The sequence below is a fragment of the Agelaius tricolor genome, unplaced genomic scaffold (assembly GCF_023055355.1).
Source record: "Agelaius tricolor isolate 1412-34295 unplaced genomic scaffold, bAgeTri1.0.p SCAF_4, whole genome shotgun sequence".
Lineage (NCBI taxonomy): Eukaryota > Metazoa > Chordata > Aves > Passeriformes > Icteridae > Agelaius > Agelaius tricolor.
Window position 1 is genome coordinate 39,680,695 of NW_027269264.1, and position 24,892 is coordinate 39,705,586.

At 38.5% G+C, this 24,892-nt stretch overlaps 1 protein-coding gene across 3 annotated transcripts in view; it reads left to right on the forward strand.

The window, feature by feature from the left end:
- Nucleotides 1–24,892, forward strand: part of PDE4D (phosphodiesterase 4D) — a 354,696-nt gene that overhangs the window by 305,751 nt on the left and 24,053 nt on the right. For 2 of the 3 annotated variants that reach the window (XM_071425362.1, XM_071425363.1), the window contains exon 6: nucleotides 1,320–1,432. In XM_071425362.1, coding sequence (XP_071281463.1) covers nucleotides 1,320–1,432 — 113 coding nt within the window. Of the gene's footprint in view, nucleotides 1–1,319; nucleotides 1,433–23,563; nucleotides 24,437–24,892 lie in introns of those variants that run through there. The other variant, XM_071425364.1, reaches the window with a different exon arrangement.

Here is a 24,892-nt window from a genome sequence, read left to right on the forward strand (position 1 = left end):
AAACATAAAAAGATACAGGTCTAGCATCCTCAGGATGTTGTACAGTAATGTACTGAGCTATTTGGCAGTAGTCCATGCTGGGATGTTTTATTTGAAAAGGAGTTTTAGTTAATTTCTTTTCCTGATTTTTGCTTGTCTGACATTTTGAAAATATGGTTAATTTGATGTAAAACAACTTAAGAGAGATGTTATAGATGTGAAACAAGTCAAGGGAGATGTTATAGATGTCCATAACCAGCCCCTCGAGGAAACATTTCTCTGCCTTGGAGGAATGTTTGCATGTAGCTGATCTATGTGTCCATGCCAACAGTTTCAAAACTCGATGTATCAGATACACGGCTTGCAAGATGAGATACCTGGGCTAAAACTCACTCAGCTCTGAGTTCAATGTGGAGAAGCATTCTTGCCTTCAGATCTACATTAAAATAAAAAATAGCCAGTCTTAGGTGAGGCTTGCACTCTTTATATAGGATTATTTTTCTAAAATTATTTGCATACTGACAGATTTCCTGTTGTTGGGGAGTTATTGAAGAAGGGTATGTCTTCCTGTCTGTAACTGAAACTTCTGCAAGACAGTTAGTTCCAATTGAATATTTAGCAATTTTGGTAAAATCATGGTCATTTCCCATATTGTGTTCCTATGCCCAGTTCCAAAACCTTTCCTTCGGTTCTTTTGTGCTTACAGCCAACATGCAATACTTTGTGCTGCTCTAGCACACACACACACACACACACACACACACACACAGACTCTGGGTTAGAACAAATACGACTGCAGTTATTTGAGCACTCCTTTGACAGCTGGCGCTTCGGCGGGCCGGCGTGGTTCGGAGCACTCACATGTGCTCTTACACCTTCCCCCACCCTTCTATAAAGGTTACCCTGCAGATTTCCGATGGTGCCGCGGTCGGTAGGTAAGAGAAGGACGGGGAGGACGGCTCAGCGCTCCTGCCGGCGGGGACTGGGTGCCTGTGGGTGCCTGGGCAGCCGAGCCCCGCGCTCTGCGCGCCGTCCCTGCCCCGCCGCGGGGCCGGGGCGCGGAGCGGAGCCGGAGCCTCCGTCAGGGGGCGGCGCTGCGGGCGGCAGCGGCCCCGGGCGGCGAGGAGCGGAGGCCAGGGGCGAGCCCCGCAGGACCAAAGTTACTTGTCCGTGCCGCCCCGGTGTCTCCTCAGAGCGGAGGGGCAGCGCCGCTGCCCGCAGAATGAGGGAGCAGCGCCCGTGTCCGGGCTCCGGGCGGCGCAGGATGGGCGCGCTGGCGCTCCCCGTGAGCCCTGTGACACGCTTGAGAACTGAGCGCGCCTTTTTCTGTCTTTTCGCAGAGGAGGCCTACCAAAAACTGGCTAGCGAGACCATGGAGGAGCTGGACTGGTGCCTGGACCAGCTGGAGACCCTGCAGACCAGGCACTCCGTCAGCGAAATGGCCTCGAACAAGGTAGGAGCCCGCGGGCTCGGCCCCGCCGCCCCCCTCCCCCCGGAGCGCGGGCCGGGGTCGCGGCAGCCGGGGCTGCGCTGGGTCAGGGGCGGCCGGAGGGGCCATGGCGCTGGAGCGGCTCCGGACGGAGAAACTTGACCTGGGCAAGCAGTGTCCAAACGTAGGTTTGGGAGCGGGAGCGGGAGAGGGCTCTGTTGTGGGTTTATGCACCAATTCTTCTAAATTTCAGTTCAAGTTGTGAAAATGATGCAGGTCTTGTAAAGCTAAACTGTTTTCTTGTGTGCGTCAGTTTAAAAACAAAAAGAGATTGTTCAGGGCTGCTGGCAATTATGTCTTCAGTTGCTCCTTCTTTTCACAGAACCCCATACAAAATTAGGGATCTTTCCTAGAATCGGTATAGAAAGTAGCATGAAAGGTGATAAAGATAGTTCCTGAGCCCAGAGGAGCTGTATGGTGGATTCGACTTGTAAACAATGATGATGACAGCTCTCATAACGCTATTTGTTATGAAAGAACATGCTCTCAACCAAAGTGCCATCACAACAGGCACCTACATCCAGAGGTGTGCTTCTGCCACAGAGTGCGCACTTCCTTCGCATCCTGGAAGCTGAGGATTTGCATTAGCTGGGAACTCTGTGATGGGATCTGCTATGGTCTGTATGTGCTTTGGTTTTGCATTTTGAAATTGAGTTTCCATATCTTTAATCCATAAGTAAAATTTCTTTCCTGATTTTGATTTGTATGAATTATGCAGGTACATTTCTGGAGTTAGTTTTTTTAAAGGTGAATTAATAAAAGTGCTGTATTACTTCAAAATTTATTTTTATATTTTTGGTCAACTGAGTACTTGAACAACAACATATACAATTAGAAATTATAAGAAAGCTTTAATTACACAGGATAGTTTTGCTACAGTTATGTCTACAAAGGCAGCTGATGATATTTTAGCATCTTTTAACTATTTCAGTTGTAGTTAATATTTTAAGTTGGAAGATAGTTTTGACTCAGATTATGCTTTCTTAATACTCTACTGTCTTGCTTTGCCTGCTTTTACCAAGTATCTGCTCTTTGTTATTGACTGTTTTTAAGTTCCTGTTGAAGTGTGCCTGTATGTCAGATATGAAGTATCTGTACTCTTGTGCAGTTTAATCCCACGATGTAATATTCCCTGTGCTTTTCTTGGCTTTACAGATGCTTAGCACCAATTCGATCTCTGTTTTAAGAGTTTCCTGCCTGGCATTTCGCTATTCTCAGAACTGCGTTTTCAGTTTTTATTGCAGCTGAAAGATCTTGTTACTCAGTACCTTTTCTGTATGCATATGTAAGCTACAAAGTCAAGAGTTTCCAAGGTTGTTTCAGCACTGTTTAACCCTGAGACTTTGTTTCCAAAGGGAATGAGATCAGACTGACACAGGCAACCTGGTCTTTTCTTGCTAACAAGTTTGAACACCTGTCAATTTCCTGGCTTGTGATGTTTGTATAACCATTCTTTCACAAAATGCTGCATTTTCTTCAAGTATTTATTTCTTAACTCCCTATGATAGATAAGATATGCAGTGTCTTTGATTAACAGTGAGGGTAAGCTGTTTCTAGAATGAGGTAAAATTAATTGCAAATCAATGTTTTTAGGGTTTGCCAAGTATATTCAGATTTTTACAAAAAGTGGACATTTTAAAAATAAAATCTGACAACTGATTTGCATTTATAGGTAGACTCAGAGGTGCTGCTGAGTTTGAAACTATGTTTTGTTTGTACTTGTTTGAATAAGTAAGTATTTTCACTCTCTTTTTTGAAATCTAACTCCTTGTATACAAATTTGTGTCATCTTTCAGTGTTCATTTGGGAGGTTTTTGTTTTGGTTGGTAAGATAATTTAAAAAAAACAAAGAACAGACAAAAACACCAAAAAAAATCCAAACCAAAAGCAACAACAAAGTGTAAATCTGTGCCACTAACAAGCATGTGAACAATCTTGAATATAAACCAGCAAGCCCATACCATAGTGTGAGAATAATTAATGCAGGAGGATTTTCATTTTGGGGTACAGCAGGTTATTCTGAAGAATAATTTCAATTCTTATTACTGAAACATACCCAGCATGTATACAATACCTCCTATTGTAATATAACTGCAAACTTCGACCTCTCAGTGAGGCATATAGATAAATTATACTGTTTTACCTTAGTGAGAAACTGAAGAAGAAAATCTTTGCTCAAGGCTGAGAACCTGGACTTCAGTACAGAAGTGAGCATGCAAAAGTACTTTGTTCTCTATCTGAAGAGTAGGTCCTGTAAAATCAGATGAGAAAGTCAGGAAAAGGAATGTTGGTGGTACAAAAGAACATAGTTTCTCACAGTGTTTCTCTCTTTCCTTTTGTCTGGCTCTCTCAAAGAACCAACCCACAAGACTGACTGATTTTTGGTGGGGTGTTTTTTCCCCCTGGACTTTCAGCTACTTCCCTTATTTATTTCTCTCCCCTTTATTTTATATGGAACATCATGTACATCAATATTAGTTTTCTTTATTTGTGTGAACAAATGCAAGACATAAGGGGCAGCATAAGAGTTGAACTCTGCACTAGGTAAGAACTTCTGCCCATTGTGGAAAGACTGCCACAGCAGAGGAAAAAAAACCACCAGGGTGGGAGCAGTATTTCATGTCCTGAATGCTTGGAGTAATCCAGGGTGTGAGTCTTAACTCCAGTCCCCTTATGTGCAGTGAGCTGACAGTCTGAACTGTTGGCTTCATCTGTTTGGAATCCCTTTACTGTTGTAATGCTTGCGCAGGACTAGCATTAGCATATCCCAATCCAGGGATATTTATTTTGTTTACATGCCCCTCATGCTCAATTAGCAGTAGTCTATGACATGCCAGCTCACGGCTTTGGATGACGGAAAGTGGAGTGACGCAGACACATAAGAAGATCCTTCTTCTCCCTACTTAAAATTGATTAAAGCAGTAGTGACAGGGTGCTATCCACAACCTCTGGATGTGCCCCAGTATGTTGTGGGACTAAGTGTTACCCAAAAACTTTGAAAGCAGGCTGTAGGTCTGTTCTGTAGGAAGCCTGCTGTCATGCTTGGCTGCCTACATTTCATCAGTATGACTGAAATATCCAGATGATTTCCCATTTCCCAGCCATTCCCATGATACAAAGATTTCCAAATGCTTGCAGCTATTGCATATGAAGTAACTGATGTATGGATCTCTGGTGCACCCATAGTCATAGTTTGTAAATCAGTGTCATTTTGAAAGGACATGGTATGTATTTGTATGGTCACATGTGTTATGAATCTTACAGTACTTGGTGTTCACTTACATTGCTAGCTTCTGAAATGGGGTACTAGTAAGAGAAAACCAGCTTTTTAAAAGTGCAGGAAGGTTGTCATCTTTGTTCTCCTCTAGAAACCCTTTAAAGTTTTAAAAGGCTCCAAAGCAAACATATAAGAAGCACCTTAAATTTAGAAAATTGACTAAAATGTCTTTCATTTTTGGAGAACTGTCTGGTTTTCTTATCATGTAATCTTAATATTGCCTGATGTTAGTGGACTGTAGTATTGTTTTTTTTTTCTGAGTAAAGCTTTCTTGAACAGATAAAATATAATTTTAGGAAATAGTTTACAAAGCTGGGTCATTTGAGATAGAATCCCAAGGCATAATTAGATGTTATTATTTAACTGTTCAGCTTTCCATATATCCCAACCCACATCACTTTTTGTTAAACTGAATTGTGAGTAATATCTCCTGAAAAATATGGGGTTAGAGGCTACTAACTTGCTGATTGTGATTTCTAACTTTAGATACAACTGCACTTTGATGCACATATAAAAGCAAATGATATTTTAAAATTTCCAAGTTGCAGAGTGATGATTTTTTTCTTTTTTTCTTTTTAATATTTTCTTTATTTTTTAATGAGTAGCATCCTGGGGTTTTTTTTTCTTGCTAAATAAGATTAAACCAATATTTAATAGAATTTAAATTCTCTGGGAGAAGAACTGTCTTCTTCCAATATGTAGTTTACCACTACCTAGTTTATGTATCTGAGAGTTATTCTGTGATAGACAACACACAAAGTAAAAATTCCAGTGATAAAGGTGAAGCAATTCCTCTCTGTTAGACAGCATTATTTGTAGATTAGTCAAACATGGAGGAGTATGTATAATGAAACTTGTTTGCAAAAGTATATTTTCACTTCTGTAATCATGATTTTGCAAGCATCTCTTGTTGGATGCTTTATGTGCCTAAGTATCTGAACTTAGACATGGGAAAAGTTTCAAACTGAGTCGTTTTTGTTTCAGCTTTAGCTCTCCTGCAGATGATGTTTTTTGCAGGATTTGCTAATAACTGGTAAACAGCAAGAGTTTAGAAGATGTCAATCATAGGGCACTCCTTTCCCACTACAAGTGCAAATGACTACCCTTGTCCAGGAATCTCTTTTAGGTATTACAGCTGAGAAAATTTTGGTTTCGTTTAGTTGGACCATGTTAACTACAAATCTACTTTTAAAGTATAGACTTTCTTATAATTTTCCAGGTTGTATACCAGTATGTGCAAATGCTTACAGATTAGAGTAGAAGTTATTTACAGACAGTTACTAGTGCTATTCACTTTTTAAAAAAAAATTGAGATTTCTTTTGGTGATTTGAAAATACCCAAAGTATCAGTTTTATCAAACAGCTAATGTCCAAAGCCTACCCTAATGTAACACAGGACTTATATTTATAGTCCTGAACTTATCACCTACTATGTACATTGAAACAATAATCTTAATGATGCTTCATTTTAAAAAAATTACTTACCTGTAAATATTTAATGTAAACCAAAATGATACCTGAAGGCAACTTGAAATCTGTTCAGTTACTTTTTTTTTTTTTTAACATTTCCTTCTCTGCTACTTTGAGCTGGTTTGTAATCACATTTTCTTAGTGCTAAAAAGTATTTTTCCTTTCATCTTTTCAGCACTAAAAAGCTCACACAGGTAATGGGTGGCTGACTAACATAATATCTGGGGAAAGAGTGAGGCTAAATTTATTACTTAGGTCAAATAATAGACCATGTATAAACCCTAAAATGCTTCAGACAGAGGTGCTGTGTGACCTTCACTGTGTTTTCCCAGGAAAGCCCTGCTGCCAGCATTCCAGCATGACTCTTGCTGGGGTGAAAAAATCAGGGCCAGAGCCCCTTGGCAGCTCTTACACAAAAGCCCCCACTGAATGGAGAAGCATTATTGTGTAACCCCAGGCTGACAGTAGCTCTCTGAGTTTACCGAGGCTCAGAATAAACGGAGCTGATGACAGACTGACTTCTGATTTAGTCCATCCATCTGTTTTATCATTGTCTTGTTCTGTGAAAAAGCTTAAGTGCTGTGGTGGCCAGTACTTTTGTATGGTCCTAGATAGGCTGTGTCTAGAACTAATCAACGTGACTGAGTCTTTTGTTAACAGGCTAGATTTTACCGTTGTCTTTTTTCTGTTCTTGCTTCCAGCTTTGGTGTTAGGTTCATGGCACAGTGAGGAGCTTGTCTTCAAAAATTACCTTTTGTATATAAAAGCATAATTTTTTTCCAATGGTTTTTCCAAATGGGGAAGCTCAGCTGGAGTAAAATTGCCTCCTCTGTCATAGCCACTGGTTAAATTGACCTGTTTCCAGTTAAGGGACAAGATAATATGTCATATCCACTTAACAGGATTTAAACATCGGTTATTCACTTAGGTTAGCTACTGCATATAAAAAATAGGTGCTGGAAACATAGCACTAGAAAACAAATTTGTTGCTTTCATGACTGAATATAGGGTTTCTTATATGGCAGTCCTCTTATATAATGTGTGGCAATGCCATTGCATTCGGCTAGCTGACATTATGGTTCAATTGGGTCTTAAATTCTCAGATCTCTATAAGAAAATCTGAGGATTTGATTAGCTCTTTGGAGTGCTGCTTGTGATTAAGATTGTGATTAAAGGGCAGCTGTTAGCCAGAAACTGCTTGTTCAATGCCATGTCAGGAAAGTTTTTTTATTCATTAAAGATTTCAGTTTGTACAGTGACAAAATAAAGGTGTACTGATAAGTGGCAAGCCTCAATTTTAGTTAATGCACACTTGTGTGGCTTCCCCAGTTTCATTGTACTTTATAGCAAAAGAAAAGGGCAACAGTATTGTGGAGGTAAGAAAGGACTAGTTTTCTAGGAAAACTGCTTGCTTTCCTTCCACTGAAGCCAGACTGAAAGAATTCTAAGTCCTCTGGGCTTGAGTGCAGTTCCTGTACACAACTTTACTTGCTCTCATGTAAAACTTCCAATGCTTCTGGAGAGCAGCAGACTTACTCTGGGATAACTGCAGTGATGAGTGAGGTGTACATATATGTATACATAAAAATATAAAAGGAGACAGCACTTTCCTTGCTGTACTGTACAGGGATGTGCTGCAGTGAGATAAAGGGTGAAACTTGCCTTCCTGCAGATGCTTCGCACCAGCCACTCTTTATCATTTATGGACACCTCCATCTTCTCAGAAACAAGTGGATGGAGTAGTGGTGCCACTTCAGCTGTGGCTGAATCTCTTCTTTACAAATCCTGATGCTTCCATAGGGGTTGTGGGGTTGCTGACAAATGAAAAAAATCATGAAACATAGTTTTTCTGCTAGGATAGTGAAGTAAATGTGGTGAGTGAGGCTCAAGGCAACTGAACTGTAAGCAGCCCTTACTCCTTGTGCAGGTACATAATGGGAATCTCTGGCCTCCTCAGGCCAGGAGAAGCAGGCAGTTGTGATTTCAAAACATCTTAAATCTGTGCTAGGGTCAGCCTCTTCCCCATTTTTTGGGACTCTTTCCCCAAAAAGTTACCCAGCACAGGCTATCCAGTTCTGCACCAGTGGAAAGGATCCTGGAGTTCAGAGACTTATATAACAGTTGATAGAAAGAACACTGGTAAGGCTCAAAACCAAGACAGGAGCTCACAGATTCAGTTTGTATGTTAAATTTTAGAGGAAAGATATGTTTTTGCATCTCTCATTCACTGCTTTTTGAAAGGTCCTGGGTGTAAGAGATGTGTAAAAGAGACATAATGTCTTTCAGAGGGTTGCTATTATTTAACACTTTGCAGCTTTTTAGCTGCTTCTAAGAATGCAGAGCTTCTTGGTCCCTAATAACTTGATAATTTTTTCCATAAATATAAACAAATGGTCCATGCCAACATACAAACAGACCTTTTTCTGTAGCCTCTTTAATTATAGGAAATACAACAGTATGAAAGATTCTTTCCTTTAGTATAATGGGACAGAAAAAAAATGGACAAAATGTTACAGAGTAAATAACTAAGGTGTAATATGGGAAAACTACATTATTTTCAACCACCATAATAACAGATTTTAAAATTATAAAATTTTTCCAGGAATTGAATTATTTAGTTAAGATGCAGACATCACTGTGGCTTTTTTGTTTGTTTGTTTGTTTGTTTTGGTATATACAAAAAACATTTTTTTTCCAAAAACTCTTATTTGGAAAGGGTTTTCATGGGTATACATATCTAATAACTTCCTTCTTAGTAATAAGGTGGTATTCATGACAACTGAAAGGTATAAGAAATATCTAAATACTTGTGGCTCCTTGTGACAGTATTTAAAGCCAAGAATGCTGTCACTGTATTCCTGGTAGGGTACTGCTTTAGTCAGGGTTAGACTGTAACATATGAAAAATTTAGGAAAGCAGTGGCCATCCTTTTTCTCTTTCCTAAATCAATTTTGTGTTTCTAATAAGAGGCAGCTTCTACTATTATATGAAGTTTTGGTACAACAAATGTGGTATTTGCTGAAATGTCACTTCAGACTTTGTCTCATAAAGACACTGTACTAAGAAATTGTTCTCCTGTTTCAGTTATATTTGTAGGGGTTTTGGTATCATCTGCTACAACTTTACATGTTTAGGAGACTCACCACAGGATTAAGTATATTGTAGATCGATATTTCCCCGTCTGTGATGGTTTGTTTGTTTGTTTGTTTTTAACAAAGCATTTTTCAGTAGAAATTGATCCCAGTTAACTCACAACCAGTGCCCATTTGAGCTGCAAAACTGAATCTAGGCAAGCTAAGGCATGATGGAAAGTGATGCTACTCATCCAGCCTTGAAACCATGTGAGCAGGGCAGTGGTCAGCACCTGCCTCTTGAGCTTGTTCACCTCTGAGCTGGTCAGAGGTGAACGTGCCCTGTGACTGCCCTGTTATGAGCCTGGTGGGCACAATGTGCTGCCATGGGGGGGCTGCTGCTTCATCTGGCTCAACAGCCAAGGGGCACACTGCTGTGCTAGGGCAAGTTCAAGTTCTGCCTGTTGTTCTCTCTGTTTGCCTGCTCCTGGTGTTGAAAAGGAGCTGCACAGACAGCAGCACCATCTCCAGTCTCCAGCAGTGGAGCAGCACTGAATCAAGCTAATGTGCCAGGCCTGATTACCAGATTCTTTAGAAACAAAATTTAAACAGCTTGATGCTTTTATTAAGTTGTAATATATGGCTGATGAAAATGAGCTGGTTGAACACTTGTCTAAGATCCTACAGCAAGACAATTACATCAACTAAACCTTCCACTCAGAATTGCTGCTGGTTTATGCAAAATGAAGTCAGTGTTAATTTTATTCTGGAATAAGCAGACAAGCCTTACAGGAAATACGCATGGTTAACTTCAACCTCCTAACCATTCCACTACATCAGTCATATTACCCAGATGTGTAAGTCCAGGAGTATTTTTTGATGCATGTAAAGATGTGCAGTTTTTAATTGAATTTGTTTACATGATTATAGGACCTTTAAAAGCAGGCGTTAATATATTTAAACCAGGCTATCTGATTTGTGTTCAAGGCTGACTGTACAGCCTTAATGCAGTAGTTTTATCCAGGGTTACAGACAATCTCACACTGCCAGCTGAGATGCTAATATTTTCATAAATATGATTTTTGTGATCCAAAATCAACTGTTATAACACAGAAGTCTTTTTCTAATAACCAAGAGTAAAATAAATAGCAATAAAGATGCTTTAATTACCATTAAATCAAATTCTAAGAAGAGGACTCCAAACTGGGTAGGTAGAATTTTATAGTAAAATACGGTTCTCTTGTTTTATACCGATATCTGTCAATAGATTCAGAACCCCTGCACCAGCTGGTGCTTAAAAAGTTATTTCAGTTGCAGGGACTAGATATGAAGATATTTTTTCCTACTCTCTCCCAGTGTAGTGGTTTATACTGAGCATTGTAAAATATAAATGGAAGGATTATTTTATGTAGAAACCGTGACTTTTCATAATATATTGTCCCCCACTTTGGTGCTTCAAAGGGTCATCGAAATGAAGAGCAATTTTTAATAAGTGAGGATGTGATTAATGTGTACTTGCTGACACAAGGAAGCAGTTGATTGTTTTCAGAGCTGATCATAACAAAGGAAGGATAAACATCCTAGGTTTCCTTTAGTTCATGCTCTTCAGCAGTATTTCTACAAACTTCATCCCTGGTACATGGAAAAAGTAGTTCAATTCTAATGAGTTGAAGGCACAGTAGAGCTTAGAGTAAGAAAAAAAGAAATAGCAGGATAGTGCTCCTTCACTAATAGAGTAAAAAACAGTTTATGTAACAGAAACAAATAAAAAGCAGGCTGCTGGATTGACACTGTGGACCTGAGCATCTTCAAGTATGTTTTAATGAAAAATTGCCAAGATAGACTAGAAACCAGACTTTTTTTACACATGTAATAATGTTTTGAGTAGTTTGTGTGTTTGCTAATTTTTATTGGCACTGTGATAAGTAATGACAAATATAAGGAACATTTGAATTTGTATTTTTAATGATTTGATAACTTAAAAAAATAAATAAATAAAATTGCTCTTTGTTTCTATACATGATTATGTAGGTGTGCTGCTGCTGGTTTTACATGTGGTTGATGTTGTCGAGTATGTCAGCAGTAGTGTGATTCTTGGCTACTGTTGGTAAGCTTTGTGACCACAATAGTGGCATGGGTGAATTTGTTACCTCCTGTACAGTGGGGACACCCTGATACCTGAAAAATTATGCATGGGTAGTATGAGAGTCTCCAACACTTTAATTTTGGCTGTGCTTTATCCATGCACAAAAGAACTTTCTCTACGACTACACATGAAACAATGTTTTCAGTTTGGTAGCAGAAATGAGTGAATAAAATAATTATATTTGAAGGTTAATCATCAGCATGTTTGTAAGGATGTTTCTTTACTGAGATCTTGTTATTTGAATTAAACTCCTCACTTCTTTGAAGTTTAATAGCAGCATCTCAGAACCAGGGGAACCAACAGACCTTGCAAAATGCAGTGTTTATTTTGCTTTCTAAACCTGTAGTTATCAGGAATTCTTCCCTCTTAGCCTTAGCCCCTGTTCGGCTTCTGCTGCCACAGAGAACTGGAGATTAAAAGTACTTCTGCAGCCTGATCTGGATGCATTTTTTGCCTGAGATGTAACGCGTGTCGAAGCAGACCTTGTGTTTGGTGTTGCAGGGAGAGTGCTCCGATTGTTCTGCATTTCTGCCCTCTGCTGCTTGCTGATCTCCTGGGCAGAGGGTGCCGGCTCCTGCTGCTGCTGCTGCTGCTGCTGCTGCTGCTGCTGCTGCTGTGAATGTTCTCCCTGCTGATCCAGGCACCAGGATAGGAACCTCCTGGGCCTGTCCTAAGCAAACAGGTCCGGGGCAAAAAGTGCAAGCCTGGCCTATGCCGTGGCCAAAGCAACAAGCAGAGATGAGGGTGTCATTTTGTAGTAAATGTAGGTGTGGTGTCTCAGCAAGAAGCCAGAAAGTGTCCTTGATGCCTTTGCAAAACTATTTCTCTGTGTATGTCTGAGTCTTTCTGTTATGCACTGCTTGCAGGAAAACAGCTTTAAAAAACAAAACAAAACAAAAAAAGAAATTAAATCTGTAAGAATGCCTTTAAATTACTTATTTTTTAGTTGCAATGGAAGTTCCAGGTGGAGAACTTATAAGCATGTTTAGTCCTAGAGGTCTTAATGTGATGAATTTTTTGACAAATTACTGAATATCTGTTTGGTTACATAAACTTTAAAGCCCAACACACAGATTTCTCAGTGAAATGACTGCATTTTCCTTTACTCTAAGCATGGGCAAAGTTTTGCGTGCCTGAATATTGGACCCAGGTAAGATTGCATTTTGAAATTTGGTAGTTCCCCCCCCCCCCCTTTCTTATCATCAGTAAAAACTGATGTGCATCTTCTAGCTGGAATGGATTTTCTGCAGCTCTTTTTGATTGTTGCTGAAAAGGTTTCAGGATGAAGAAGTTTTTGATACTTTTGATAGTTTTGGTAGTCAGAGCTTGCCATTTCTAGCACAGCTTTCTGTACATACATTTATTTTAAAAGTGCAGTAGATAAATTTTAAATACAAGATGATAAAGTGCTCTAAAAATTTGTGCAAAAACAAATATTGGCATTTGGAAGCTAAAACAATTTTTTTTTTGTGGTTAGGAATATACATCTGTAATTTGATCTTTTTTCTCAGGCCTGTGAAAGATAGATAGGTTATAGGAATGATAATACAAAATAAAACTGTGCTGTTGGGATAAAATAAATCTGCAGGAAGAAAAATTGTTTGATAACTATGTTGTGGTGTTTTGTCTTTTCAGCTAGATACTATTCCTGTGCTCATGTGTCTTTTAGATTGTATAGATGTGGTGTAAATAAAAGCATGCTGATGTACGTAGGCAGTTTTGGTTTGTTCTTGAAATTGTTATCAGAGCTTTAAAAATGTCCACATTGTAGAAAACTAAAGTTGTCTTACTGTTTAGAGGCAGAATGAGAGGACAGATGTTGAGTTTTAAATCTTATTACAACCTGTCACTTCAATAATGTGGCTAAGTAGGAAACCCTGTCTTAATTACTCTTGAGGGAAGAGTTATATGGGTTTTTTTGTTTTCTTTCTTTGTTTCCTTCTACTGTGTCTTGGCTATTGTGAAATAGCATGCTGTACACAAATCTTTATGTTCTCCAGCATCTCTTTTCACCCCCACATCCTGCCCAGCAGTGATGTCTCACCTTTGGGTGTCGCACATAATTTTGTTGAATGGTGAGAGTCACACTGACCTGTACTGTGTCTGCTGATTGTTGCTGATGGACTCATAGGTAGCAGCACTGGAAGGGACAAGATCCATTTTGACTTGTACTTCTTCTACCAGACTACCAGGAGTCTTTGAGAAGTCTGTTTTCAGACTTGGACAAATCGTACTGCTTTGCTTCATAATGGTCCTTTTTCTTTCATAAAATTTTCTAATCAAGACCTGGGACTTTAACTGGTATTAGGAACTTATACTAATATTTTAATATGAGGTGACTAATAGAGTGGTGCACTAGACATTAGCCAAGGCAAATCCTCATTTTCGTCAGGAAAAGTATGTGTTGTGCTTACACCGGATTGGGTTATATCGGGAATTCTCACCACCTAATGCTCAGAAAAAACAGTCTAAAAATGAGAAACATTTTGTTTTTAAAAGTGAGGATTATGATTTTAACATGTGTTGCAGTAGATTAAGAAATAATTAACAATATAGTCATATCTTGTGAAGTGAGTATGAAAATTAAACATTCACTGAAGTTATCAAATATTGCATCTCATTTTGAATGGAATTTGCCTTAGATGAGACATAAACTCCTGGCTAACTTTACAGTCCTGCATGGATGAACTGCATTTATTACATGGTTTCAGGTTGTTTTCTCTGGTTTGGAGATTGAACATAAGATGGCATTGGACAGGAATGGGCAGGACTGACATAGCAGGACATCACTCCTGTTGTCTCAGACGTTTGAACACTTTGTGTGAATTCAGCTAGCTGGAGCTAGTGGGAGTCTTTGTATTTATTTCATCAGTCTGGGAATGGAGCCCAAAGCTGGTTTTATTTGTCATTGTTGTCACTTTGATAAAGAGCTGATAGAATCAGCTGTTACACAGGAGCTTCTTTGGAAGACTGGAGAAAGCTTATTTAGACATGGACTGTGAGCATTTTTAATGTTTCCATCCTTGTCAGGGCAAAACTGGGCTTCTGCATGTGTGCCCATGTAGTTGGATAGGCTGATGTCTTTCTGCATCTACCAAGGTCTTTCCAGTGTTTCGTGTGCTGCTCAGAGCTTTTTGAGCTGCTCCAAATATTGTATGTAAATGGGCAAAAAAGCAGACAAAGCTTCCCAGGTTGTTTTTTTTTTTTTTTTAACAAATGAAAATGTGAGCCAAAGATGATGATGCCATACCTATTTAGCCCTTATTGTTTTTGTGTGATTTTATTGGTTTTGTGTGATTTTAAGATGTTTTTCAAATTAGGGATGATTTTTATAGAGACATAAGAGTATCTATCTAAGAGGACTGAAATATGAAAAATGCATTGATTCCTGTTAAAATACCTAATAATAATGAAAGATTAATAGAAAATCTTTTACTTGAATAATGTCTGTGCATTTTGTATCCATATTGCAAGTCCATCAGAGAATATAGCTCAATCTAATGTTGTATTTCACTTAGTGGAGCCTAATCAGTTTTCAGTATGCAATGTTACTTTCATGTTTTTTAATCTACTTTTCACTTCAAATTTTATATGAATGATGAGATTCATTAGCTTAATGTTCAGAAACGAAGATTGTTTATGGGTTATCATTGTTAAAAAGAGGTTTAATTTTAAATTAGGTTTTCTTTAAGGGTTTTCTGTGCTATGTAAGTTCATAAGTGAACTAAATTATCAAAGCTAAAGTATATTAATTTGTTATGAATGTACTTTTAATGATTGTTAAGTACAAAATATTAACTGATTATAAACCATGCATAAAAGCAGTGTTAGCTAAAGGGGATTGTATGGTTTTACAGTACATAGTGGAAACTGCTAAATACAAGCCACATTGGAGTATTTTAAAAGATATTGATTTAACGATCAAACTGCTTACTTGGAAATATGGATTTATTGTCAAACTGAGGTTTCTCAGGAGCAGCACTAATTCTTGTAGAAAAATTAGCATAAAAGCATTTTCTACTTTTGAACAGTCAGTCTTGAGTAACATTAAAATATTGAAAAACAACTCCTGTAGGATGACTAAACGGTTGCCTCTCACCTAAAATCCATTTCTACAATGTTAATGAGAAATGTGTATATTTATACTCATCTGTGTGACTTGAGATAGTCATGGTGCTTGCTTTGGTGTTAGATTAGTTTCACAAAAAGAAGAGAAATTCATGCAGGTAAGAGGACTCCTACAAAATTTCTACTGTTGTGATAACTGTGTTGGAGACTAATAGATGTAGGGGTGGTGTGAGTTGTAGCTCTCTTAGCTAAAACCTGGTGCAAAAATGGCTGTATTTGGAAGGGCTTCCGGCTGTAGCCTGTGGACTCAGAGCTGGCGAGGTTTGAGCCTTGTAGCACAAGAATGGTTCTGAGTTAATACCTCTGTCTCACAACAACCTACACTGTGGAGTAGGAAGGAGCAAAATGCTGTTGGGATGGAGTGATGCAGGTCTGCATTCGTGGAAGAACCTCAAAATGGGACATGGTGACATGGGACAATGAGGAGTGTTCACCGCCAGGCGTGGGCGCGTCACTTGCCCTCATCAGTACTTGGCCAACGTCTCCCAGCATGGCCTGGTGTGAACCTGCTAAGCCCTGGCTGTGTGTGAGCTCATCCGTGGCTGATGAACTGAGCACCAGGCCATGGATCAGAGCTGGTCCACATGATGGGAATGCAGCAGCACCCAGCGTGCACTATCAGCACCACGCGAGAGGCAGGGACCCTAAATGCGCTCGGTTTCTGTGTGCAGCACAAGGGGCAAATCATGGTATCTATAGGCAAGGAGTAAGGAAACATACCACAGGCTGCCTCATGCAAATACTGAGACTTCTTGTAAGAGGGATTTAAATCACAGAGGTAATAAGCATGCTGTTCAGGAAACTACAGAGCTGCCTTTGGCCTGGTCATGTTATCATGTCTCCATCTCCCTCACATGGAACCATAAACCCAACCTCACAGTATACCTGAATGTGGGACTGGAAACCACTTGGGTTTTGTGATTACTTGCTTAATTTGACCTAGAGGCATTCAGGTGAAATGCTCTCTTACACAGAAAAATAAGCATGAAATTTTGTTTTGTTTCCCTATAAGCATGAGATAAGGGTGTAATGGATGAGACTAGTTGTTTCTCTTGTTCCAGATGAATAATTTTCATTATTTTGTGAAGCTCTGTAGATCTGGAGCATATTTCTAACATTTAAATAAATAATAAAATGAAAGGTATGAAGGACACTTTGAAATGAGTATTATCACTTCCTCGAAAGAACAATGATGCTATCACATGCACCTTAATAAGAAATACAACAGCCATGGTTTAATAAGAACTGGAGTGTGAACCAAGAAAATTGCATGAAACAACTTGCAGTTTGCTTTCAAAATGTTGGTATCTGCAGTGTGTGATTTGTGGGCATTTGCTAAGGCATGTTTATCAGAGCTGTATTGAGCTTGTTGCAGTGTTAGTAATCACTTCATATTCCACAAATCTCTGGTTTTGTCAGTGGAATCTTTTTTTTTTTTTTCTTCTTTCACAGCTGTACAAAGATGGATGAAAAACTCATTTCTTTTAGCATGAAATTACAACCATTCAGCAGTATTTCTGATGAACTGTTAAAGCTTGACTTTGGCAAGGTCTGCAGTAGGAACACATCATTAAAATAAGAATGCCATGTTACAGAAGTAAGATTAGTCCAGCAATACCTGTAAAAAACTGAGGTTTGTTCTTACATAGCAAACTAGCTTTCTGTATGAAATAGGAATCCTAGTAAAGCTTAGTTTGTGCTGGTATAGATGTATCAGTCTTAGGATAAGTATGCCATTGCAGCTATCTGAATTATTACAACTCTTTGCCCTTTTCCTACATATAGCTATCTGCAAAAATGCGTAATGTGGGTATAAACTTCTTTCATGGCTATGCTATGGTAAATACTTACAGGATGCTTATTTACTTGCAGGGTGCCTCTACATAAAAAAAATAGAAGTAAGGTTTTCATACAGTTCTGCATTTTTAGGGTCATTGATATGTCAGTTGCCAATATTCTGTCAGAGCAATAACCGCCTGAACTATTTGTTACTGGTATCTGCCTCCTCAAACCTGCTGTCATAACTGCAGCTGTTGTCATACCCTGGTCGACCTTTCTCTGATCTAAATTAGTTTTTAACAGTAGCCTCTCTGTAATTTACATAGTTTTGATAGGATCATATTCAGGGGAAAATAAATACAAAGCATGATATTGTAAAAATATTAAGATTTGTTGAAATTAAACTCCATATAGCGTGAGCTGTTTTTTAGAGACTATTACATACATATGTACTCTGTAATTATGTGGAAAACTTTGAAGAGAATGATTAGTATATATTGTGTCTTAAAGGATTGACAGTGGTCCCCAAAATAAGAGTTGAAATAGGTGCTGTTTCTGTTGCCTGTGCAATTGCTCATGAGTGTCTATTGAAAATGCTGCAGCTGTAGAGAATGCCTGTAATTTTCAACCATACCCTGCTCTGGTATGGTTGAAAATTAGTGAACCGTGTTGTGACATTTATGACCTGAAAAATGCTTTGTGTTCCTGTACGTTCATAGCTAATGCTTTTACTATCACTAGAGGGCAGTAAATACAAACACTGAATTAAGTATCTTATCAGAATGTATTATTTTTTTTCTTTTTCTGTTAAATTTAAATAATAAGGGACTCTTTATTAAACACCTTAGCTCATGGGTTTTACTACATATTTCCCCTAAAGTAGTTCAAAGGAACATCGTCATCTCAGTTTGTTTAACAACAAAAAATTGTATTTTATTCATAAGAGTTATATATTCCAAATAAAAATATCTGAAAAATGAAACTACATAGGCTAGTCCATAATTTTTAACAACTTTAATTCTGACAGGCCAAAAGCTTCCAAGAAAATCTTTTTAAAGCAGTATAATAGTGCTGCAGTTAGCACACTTAAAACTTCTTTGAAAAGAACTGGAGATATGTTCCGCTTACAGTCATCAGTTCTCAGCCACCAGTGAAGTTCATCTCTTTTTGATATCAGCATGAGATCCAGCTTTTTGTGTGTCCCCACAGCTCACTTAGTGTGTGGCAGCTGGTTGTCACAGTTGAAACAACTTCTCATATTTGTAAAATTACTATGTTTGGGACTTTTTACTTAAATCCTACAGTTTCTCTCCTAGCCTGGATTCTTATGTGGAACCCTGAGATTTTTGGTGAAGCTGCTTGATTCAGCATAGTTTTCTTGTCTCTGGCTGTCCTCCTGCTTCCTCTAGTCCAGCTCTGGGTTTTGGCTGAGTCCATCCACATGCTCTTTCTTGCTGGATGAAATGACCATTCTTTTCTGCTGTGGTCTTCCAGCACTGAGTAGACTCTCCATTTTGTGGGGAAGCTTTGGTGGTGTACATACCAGCACAAGTCACAGATGGAGCTGGCTAAAGCTGTGAAAACAGTGCTGCATTTGTGACGAGTAGGAGCTAGATTTGACACCGGTGATTATTTCTGTTCTCTGATGTGTGAAGGTCAGTCTAAAAATCATAGAATCATAGAAATGTTTGCATTGGAAGGGATCTTAAAGATTATCTAGTTCTAACCACCTGCCACAGACATTTTTCATGTTTTCAAAGGTTCATCATTTGGCTTATGAGATTTGTTCAGGCTATCTGTTCTTGTTTATAGTGCATAAAACCTTGAAAACTAAAACTGGTGATATGCTCAGATGTCTACTTCTTTGCTTTACTTTCTGCTGCTTACTAGACAAGATGCACTATATCCAGCACACTTGTATTCAGAATTGATTCTCAGACATCTCTCAAAATGCTCTTAGTGCAATTTCATAGTCAAATGCAAGGGGTTGCATTTGAGAGCACTGCTCTTCTCTCAAAGCTAAGTACATTTTTATATTACCCATCACTTTTCTGTGGAAGGAATGACCAAGGTGGTAAGTCTCCCATGTGACAGTTCATAAAAGTACTGCAACTGAATCAGAAAATCAGAGAATAAGGTTAAAAGTGACCCCAGTGGGTCATCTGGTCCCACCTTGTTGCTCAAATAGGACCATCCTGGAGCACATTGCATGGGATTGAGTCCAGATGGTGCTTGAATATATCCAGTGAGAGAGAATAAACAGCCTCTCTGGCAATCTGTTCCAGTGCAGTCACCCACATAGTAAGGTTCTTCCTCATGTTCAGGGGGAACTTTCTGTGCATCAGTTTCTGCTCATTGTCTCTTGTACTATTGCTTGGCACCACTGAGAAGAACCTGGTCCAGCCTTTTAACATCCTCTCTTCAGATACTGTATACATTGATAAGACTCCGTCTCAGACTTTTCTTCTTGAAGCTGAACATGCACAGGTCCCTCAGCCTTTCATTGTAAAAGAGATGATCCAGCCCCCGAATCATCTTTGCTCCCCTCTTCCAGAATTGTTCCAGGAGTCCTATGTCTCTCTTGTCCTGAGGAGCCCAGAACTGGACACAGCACTCCAGGTGAGGGGCTGAGTAGAGGGGCAGGATCACCCTCTGCGACCTGCTAGCAATGTTCTTCCTACTACACCCAAGGTACCACTGACCTTCCCTATGTCATCTTGTAGTGTGTGTTGGTTTCAGCCCAGTTGGTTTGAAGCAGTTTTAGCTGCCTTTCGTTGCTTCTTGTTGCTTCTTTGGTGCTAGAGAATCAGGTCCGGTGTGCTGTGTTTTCTTATTTTCATGATTCTCCACAGCAGCTGTGGGATTGTAAGTTAAATAGACTGAGGTTTTTCTTTTACTACAGAAGATTTTCTCTGTCACATTAATAATATTAGCAAGGTTTTTTTCCTACACTATGTACATAATAGAAATTAGGAAAAGATACACTAAAGCTGTGTGCACTGTTCCATTACATGTGTTGCAAGAATAAGAGGCTTAGAGCCTCTCTTTTTATTTAGAGTCGTCACAGAAGATACATATTTTTGGGGGTGACAGTATCTATCACTATGAAATGCCCTGTTGTGACTTTACATACTCTTCAGGGTTCCTGCCTTCTTCAGTGTAGTTCACCTAGTCATGAACCATGTTCCTTATTGATGGCATCCTTGCAGATATTAAATTCCCTGAACTGTATGTAGTTTTCCCCTTAAATTCCCTGAACTGTAGTTTACATGAATGATGTCAACATTCTAAACAAGCAAGGCTGCTGGTGGTGACTTTCACATCCTCACAGTTTATCCCATGAAACCATTCCTTCTCCCAGTTGTTTCTGTTCTCAGGAAATTTTCACTCTGGAAATCTACTCGGTAGTCATGTAATTGCAGATCATCAATGAAGATATTTAGTACCATGAAACAGTTTCAAGTCATGCAAAACCTTACTTAAAACAGTCCCATTAGATGAAGACAGCCTGTTTATGACCATTAGGACAGAGTCTGTAGTGGTGCAGAATATTTTACAGTTATAAATCAAATGCTCTATGACAGTACAAGAATATTACATGTTTAAACACATAACTGATACTGACTGGCATTAATTACACTTTTATGTCTCACTTCCTTATTGAGAAAAACCAGGAATAAGTGCTTATCAGTGTTTCTGCCATTATACCCAGGACTGGGTTTTCATGAAGTGATCTGAACCTACCTATCCATCCTGCTTGGGAATTTTAAGTAGCAAAAAATTAACATTTTTAAAGTCTTTAAAAGTATGCTAAAAGTGAACATGGCAGCTCCTGGGATCCCTGCCACCTTTTTTTATTACTTCTTTGGAGAAAGTTGTCCAGAATCATTGATTAAATAATAGCTAACATTTGCTAAGGGTGTTAAGGGACTTCATCATCTTTGAGTCTTTCAAGGTCATTGCCTTGATTCTTTCAGAACATATAACAGTGCTCATTAAAAACTTCCTTTTTTTTTTCTCTGAATTATTTTATTACTCACTTACTATAATTTCAAATTACACCTTTCCCATTTCCATATACTTTGATTGATTGGAATCATTGTAGAAAATGTCATTATGTCCTTCCTCCCCCATATTTTATCTTCATGGATGTGTATTTGTATGAAAAACAAGAATCCCTAAATTTTGTTTTCCTTATCTTGAATTCCTCTAGGTATTTAGTTAGTGGCAGCTATTTGCCATGCATTCATCTATCCACCATAACCTCCTCTAAAGCTAGTTATCCAATGATTGTAACCTGGGAATTCAGGAGGAAAATCAACCATAGCCATTCTTGTAAATAAGAGCTGGTGTGAATTTCCTGACCCTCCACATCTGAGATCATGTTGCCAAAGTCAGGAGGCATGCTTTCTAAATCAGTGAAGTCATACAATTCAATTCTATTACAGCAATCATTAATTTTATGAGGTCTCGAAAAAATAATACATGTCAGTAATAAGCAGTGCATGTCAGGTGTAATTGCCTATTATCAGTATAGTTAATATGGAGCTAGAGTGAATTGATGTAACGTATATTTACATTGGAGGAAAATGGTTTTTCCTGGTTTTATATCAAAGTGACCTAGCTAATAACTTGATAAACACCATTCTTCAATAAATTCCACCAACTGTTACTCAGTAATTCTTATAGATGTATCTTTGTCTCCTACATTAGTGGGGAAGAAAAAAAAAATTGATGACTTTTTAATACATGCTCAACAGCTGGTGTAATTTACATACCAGCCATTTTAAATAGTTCTTATCTGAATCAAGTTCTTTTGGGAACAGTTCTTTGGGAAGAGTTGTTAATATTTCATGAGGAAGCAGCCTTTAGTAGCAAAGTTAGAAAAACATATTTAAGACTTGACTTTCTCGTGTCTTCTCATACAACCTATTGCAACCAAAACCCACATGCTTCATTCCTAAGGTAGCCAAAAGTTAATTTACCATTTTCTAAGTCATGCTTGAAATTGTTTCCTGAAGAAAGGCATCATTTTTCCACTTCTGTGTTGATGCTGGGTAGGTGGCAGCAGTGCTCTCTTGTGCATGATAGGAAGACAATGAAACACAGATGTAGAGAAGCTCTATATTCAGCATTACGAAGCTGAGCTGGAACAATCAGGAGAAATATTTTCTAAAAGTTTCTTTTGACGTCTTTAATATCTTGCTGAGTGTCTAGTAACCCCAGGTCTGTTTTCAAAACTTAATTGTTTTATAAACATCTAGCTTCATCGATTCAGACCAAGTATAACTGTGCATATTAAAATGTGCCAGAAATGTTTTTTATTATCTATTTTAAGGCAAACAGTATGCCTTCCACAAGAAAATACTTTAAGTACTGATGATCTGTTGATTGTATCCAGTTGTCCTACTGCTCTAGGTTTCTCTGCTGTAAGGGAGAGATTTTTTTATATAATATTTTGCCCTATTGATCTTTACAGGTTCAATTCTTTTTGAAGCACTTAGTGTTGCTGACTACTTCAGCCAAAACCTCTCTTATGACCATTCTCAGTCAGCATCTTCCAGTGAATCAGCAGTGTGGGATTAGGCTGAACACTGCACCTCATTCAGCTTGTTCTTAGGCATTTGCCCATTGTCACTCTTTCTTTCTTTTGACACAACAAAGACAGAAATTTGCTGCAGTAGTGCATGTGCCTTGCACAGAGTGAAGCAAGATAATCAGAGAACCATAGAATGGCTTGGGTTGGAAGGGACTTTAAAGATCATCTAGTTCCAACCCCCCCTGCCGTGGGCATAATGTATTCCTCCTTTCAAGTTTTGGTCTCTGAGTGGCAGATGGTGGGATCTTTTATTTAATGCTTGAGTCAGCTCACTGACATACTCCACTTTCAATCAATCCCTTCTTTTCTTCAATGATGTATAGCTGTAATTGATTATAATAATCTGCTGAGGCAGAAAGAGCAGAAGTTGAATAAATACAGTGAGAATTTGAGGACTCTTATTATCTCACTTACATCTCCATGGAAGCTTAACATTTACTGGGAACTGTAAGACACATGACTTGCTTTTGCTTAATAGTAACTGCATTTACCTTTTTAAATAAAAAAGCATTAGCAATCTGGCCCAATAATCTAAGGTGGATAACTTTTTAATGTAGATGACATAAAAGCCCAAAAAATTCATTGCTAAAGTACATCATAAACTACTCAAGAAATGAGACAGATCTATTTATGTTGGGTTTCTTTCACATAAAAAACACCTCAAAATATATTTTTCTTCCATATGAAAAAGTAATCCCACTAGGCAATCCAGACAGATGTATGCACATTACTAATTTTGACTGCTTGGATGGCGTGTCCATTGAAAACGGGTTAATGCTGCTGAAGTGATGAGACTTTAGCCCAATTATTTTTGAATGGCATGTGAATGCTGCAGGCAGGGATGCCATTAGAAAAGGGCATTTGCTGTCAGGGAGGGGGAAAAAAAAGGAAGAGAAAAGAAGAAAAAAAGAAGTATCCCATGCCCAGGAGAGTCCCCAGAATCAGCCAATGAGAAATTACCGTACATCATGATACCAGCCCTGTGGATTTATATCTTTTAGGATGACACACTATTGGCTGCTAGTATGGCTCTATGGGAGGGATCGCTGCCACTGTCTGTGGCTTCCTCTTCAGGTCCTTATTTGGTAGCTGTTGATAGAGCAAGTCTTTGAGCAGCTGAGCATCTTGACATACATTATTCATTAAATCCTGGTGTTCAGGAAATATGCATATCCCTAGCTCTTCAGAAATTTCTTCAGCTTGTACAAAATGTGTCTTCAATGTTGCCTCTGAATGCTTGGAGTTTCACAAATGGCATTTATACAATCGGAAGACCACACGGTTGGATTTCACTTCAGTATGCCTCCTGAACACACAGTCACTGAGAACCTGAAGACCAGCAAAAAGAATTAGGAGAGGAAAGACGGAATCTTTATTCTTGGAAGTCTTTTGCAGTGTCAGATAGCAAAGAACTGATAGCTTAGATTGGTAGTATAGAAAAAAATCGAAAATGCCTGAGGCAAACTATTTACTCTCAGTTTCTTGGGGCTACATAAAGGTAGGATTTTGTTTTACCTTTTAAGAACTTTGATTTATGGTGCATGATTGCATGATCACTGAATAGTGTGAGGATTTTTGGGTGATATGATTATGAATAATTTGAAGTGAAAATCAGACAACAAGCCTTTGTTCAGCAAGAAGAATGAACTACACAGTATAGTCTTAGAAACTGTGTTGGGACTTTTAAAATAATATTACTTCAGTGAATGATTAGTCCAAGTCTAAAGCCGAAGAAATTCAGAACAGTTTTATGTTCTTTCAGAAAAAGATTGCTACAAAACTGTATTTCTAGCCACTAAAAGGTTTTAAAAAACTCCAAATACCAAAAACAGATACTATACAATAGAAGAGAGCATGAGTTAAGAAGCTGAGGATAATGGGTGGATGCATGACTCATAGTGGGTTTAATAGCTGAAGAAAGGTGAAATTATGAACACTGTGTTTCAACAGCATT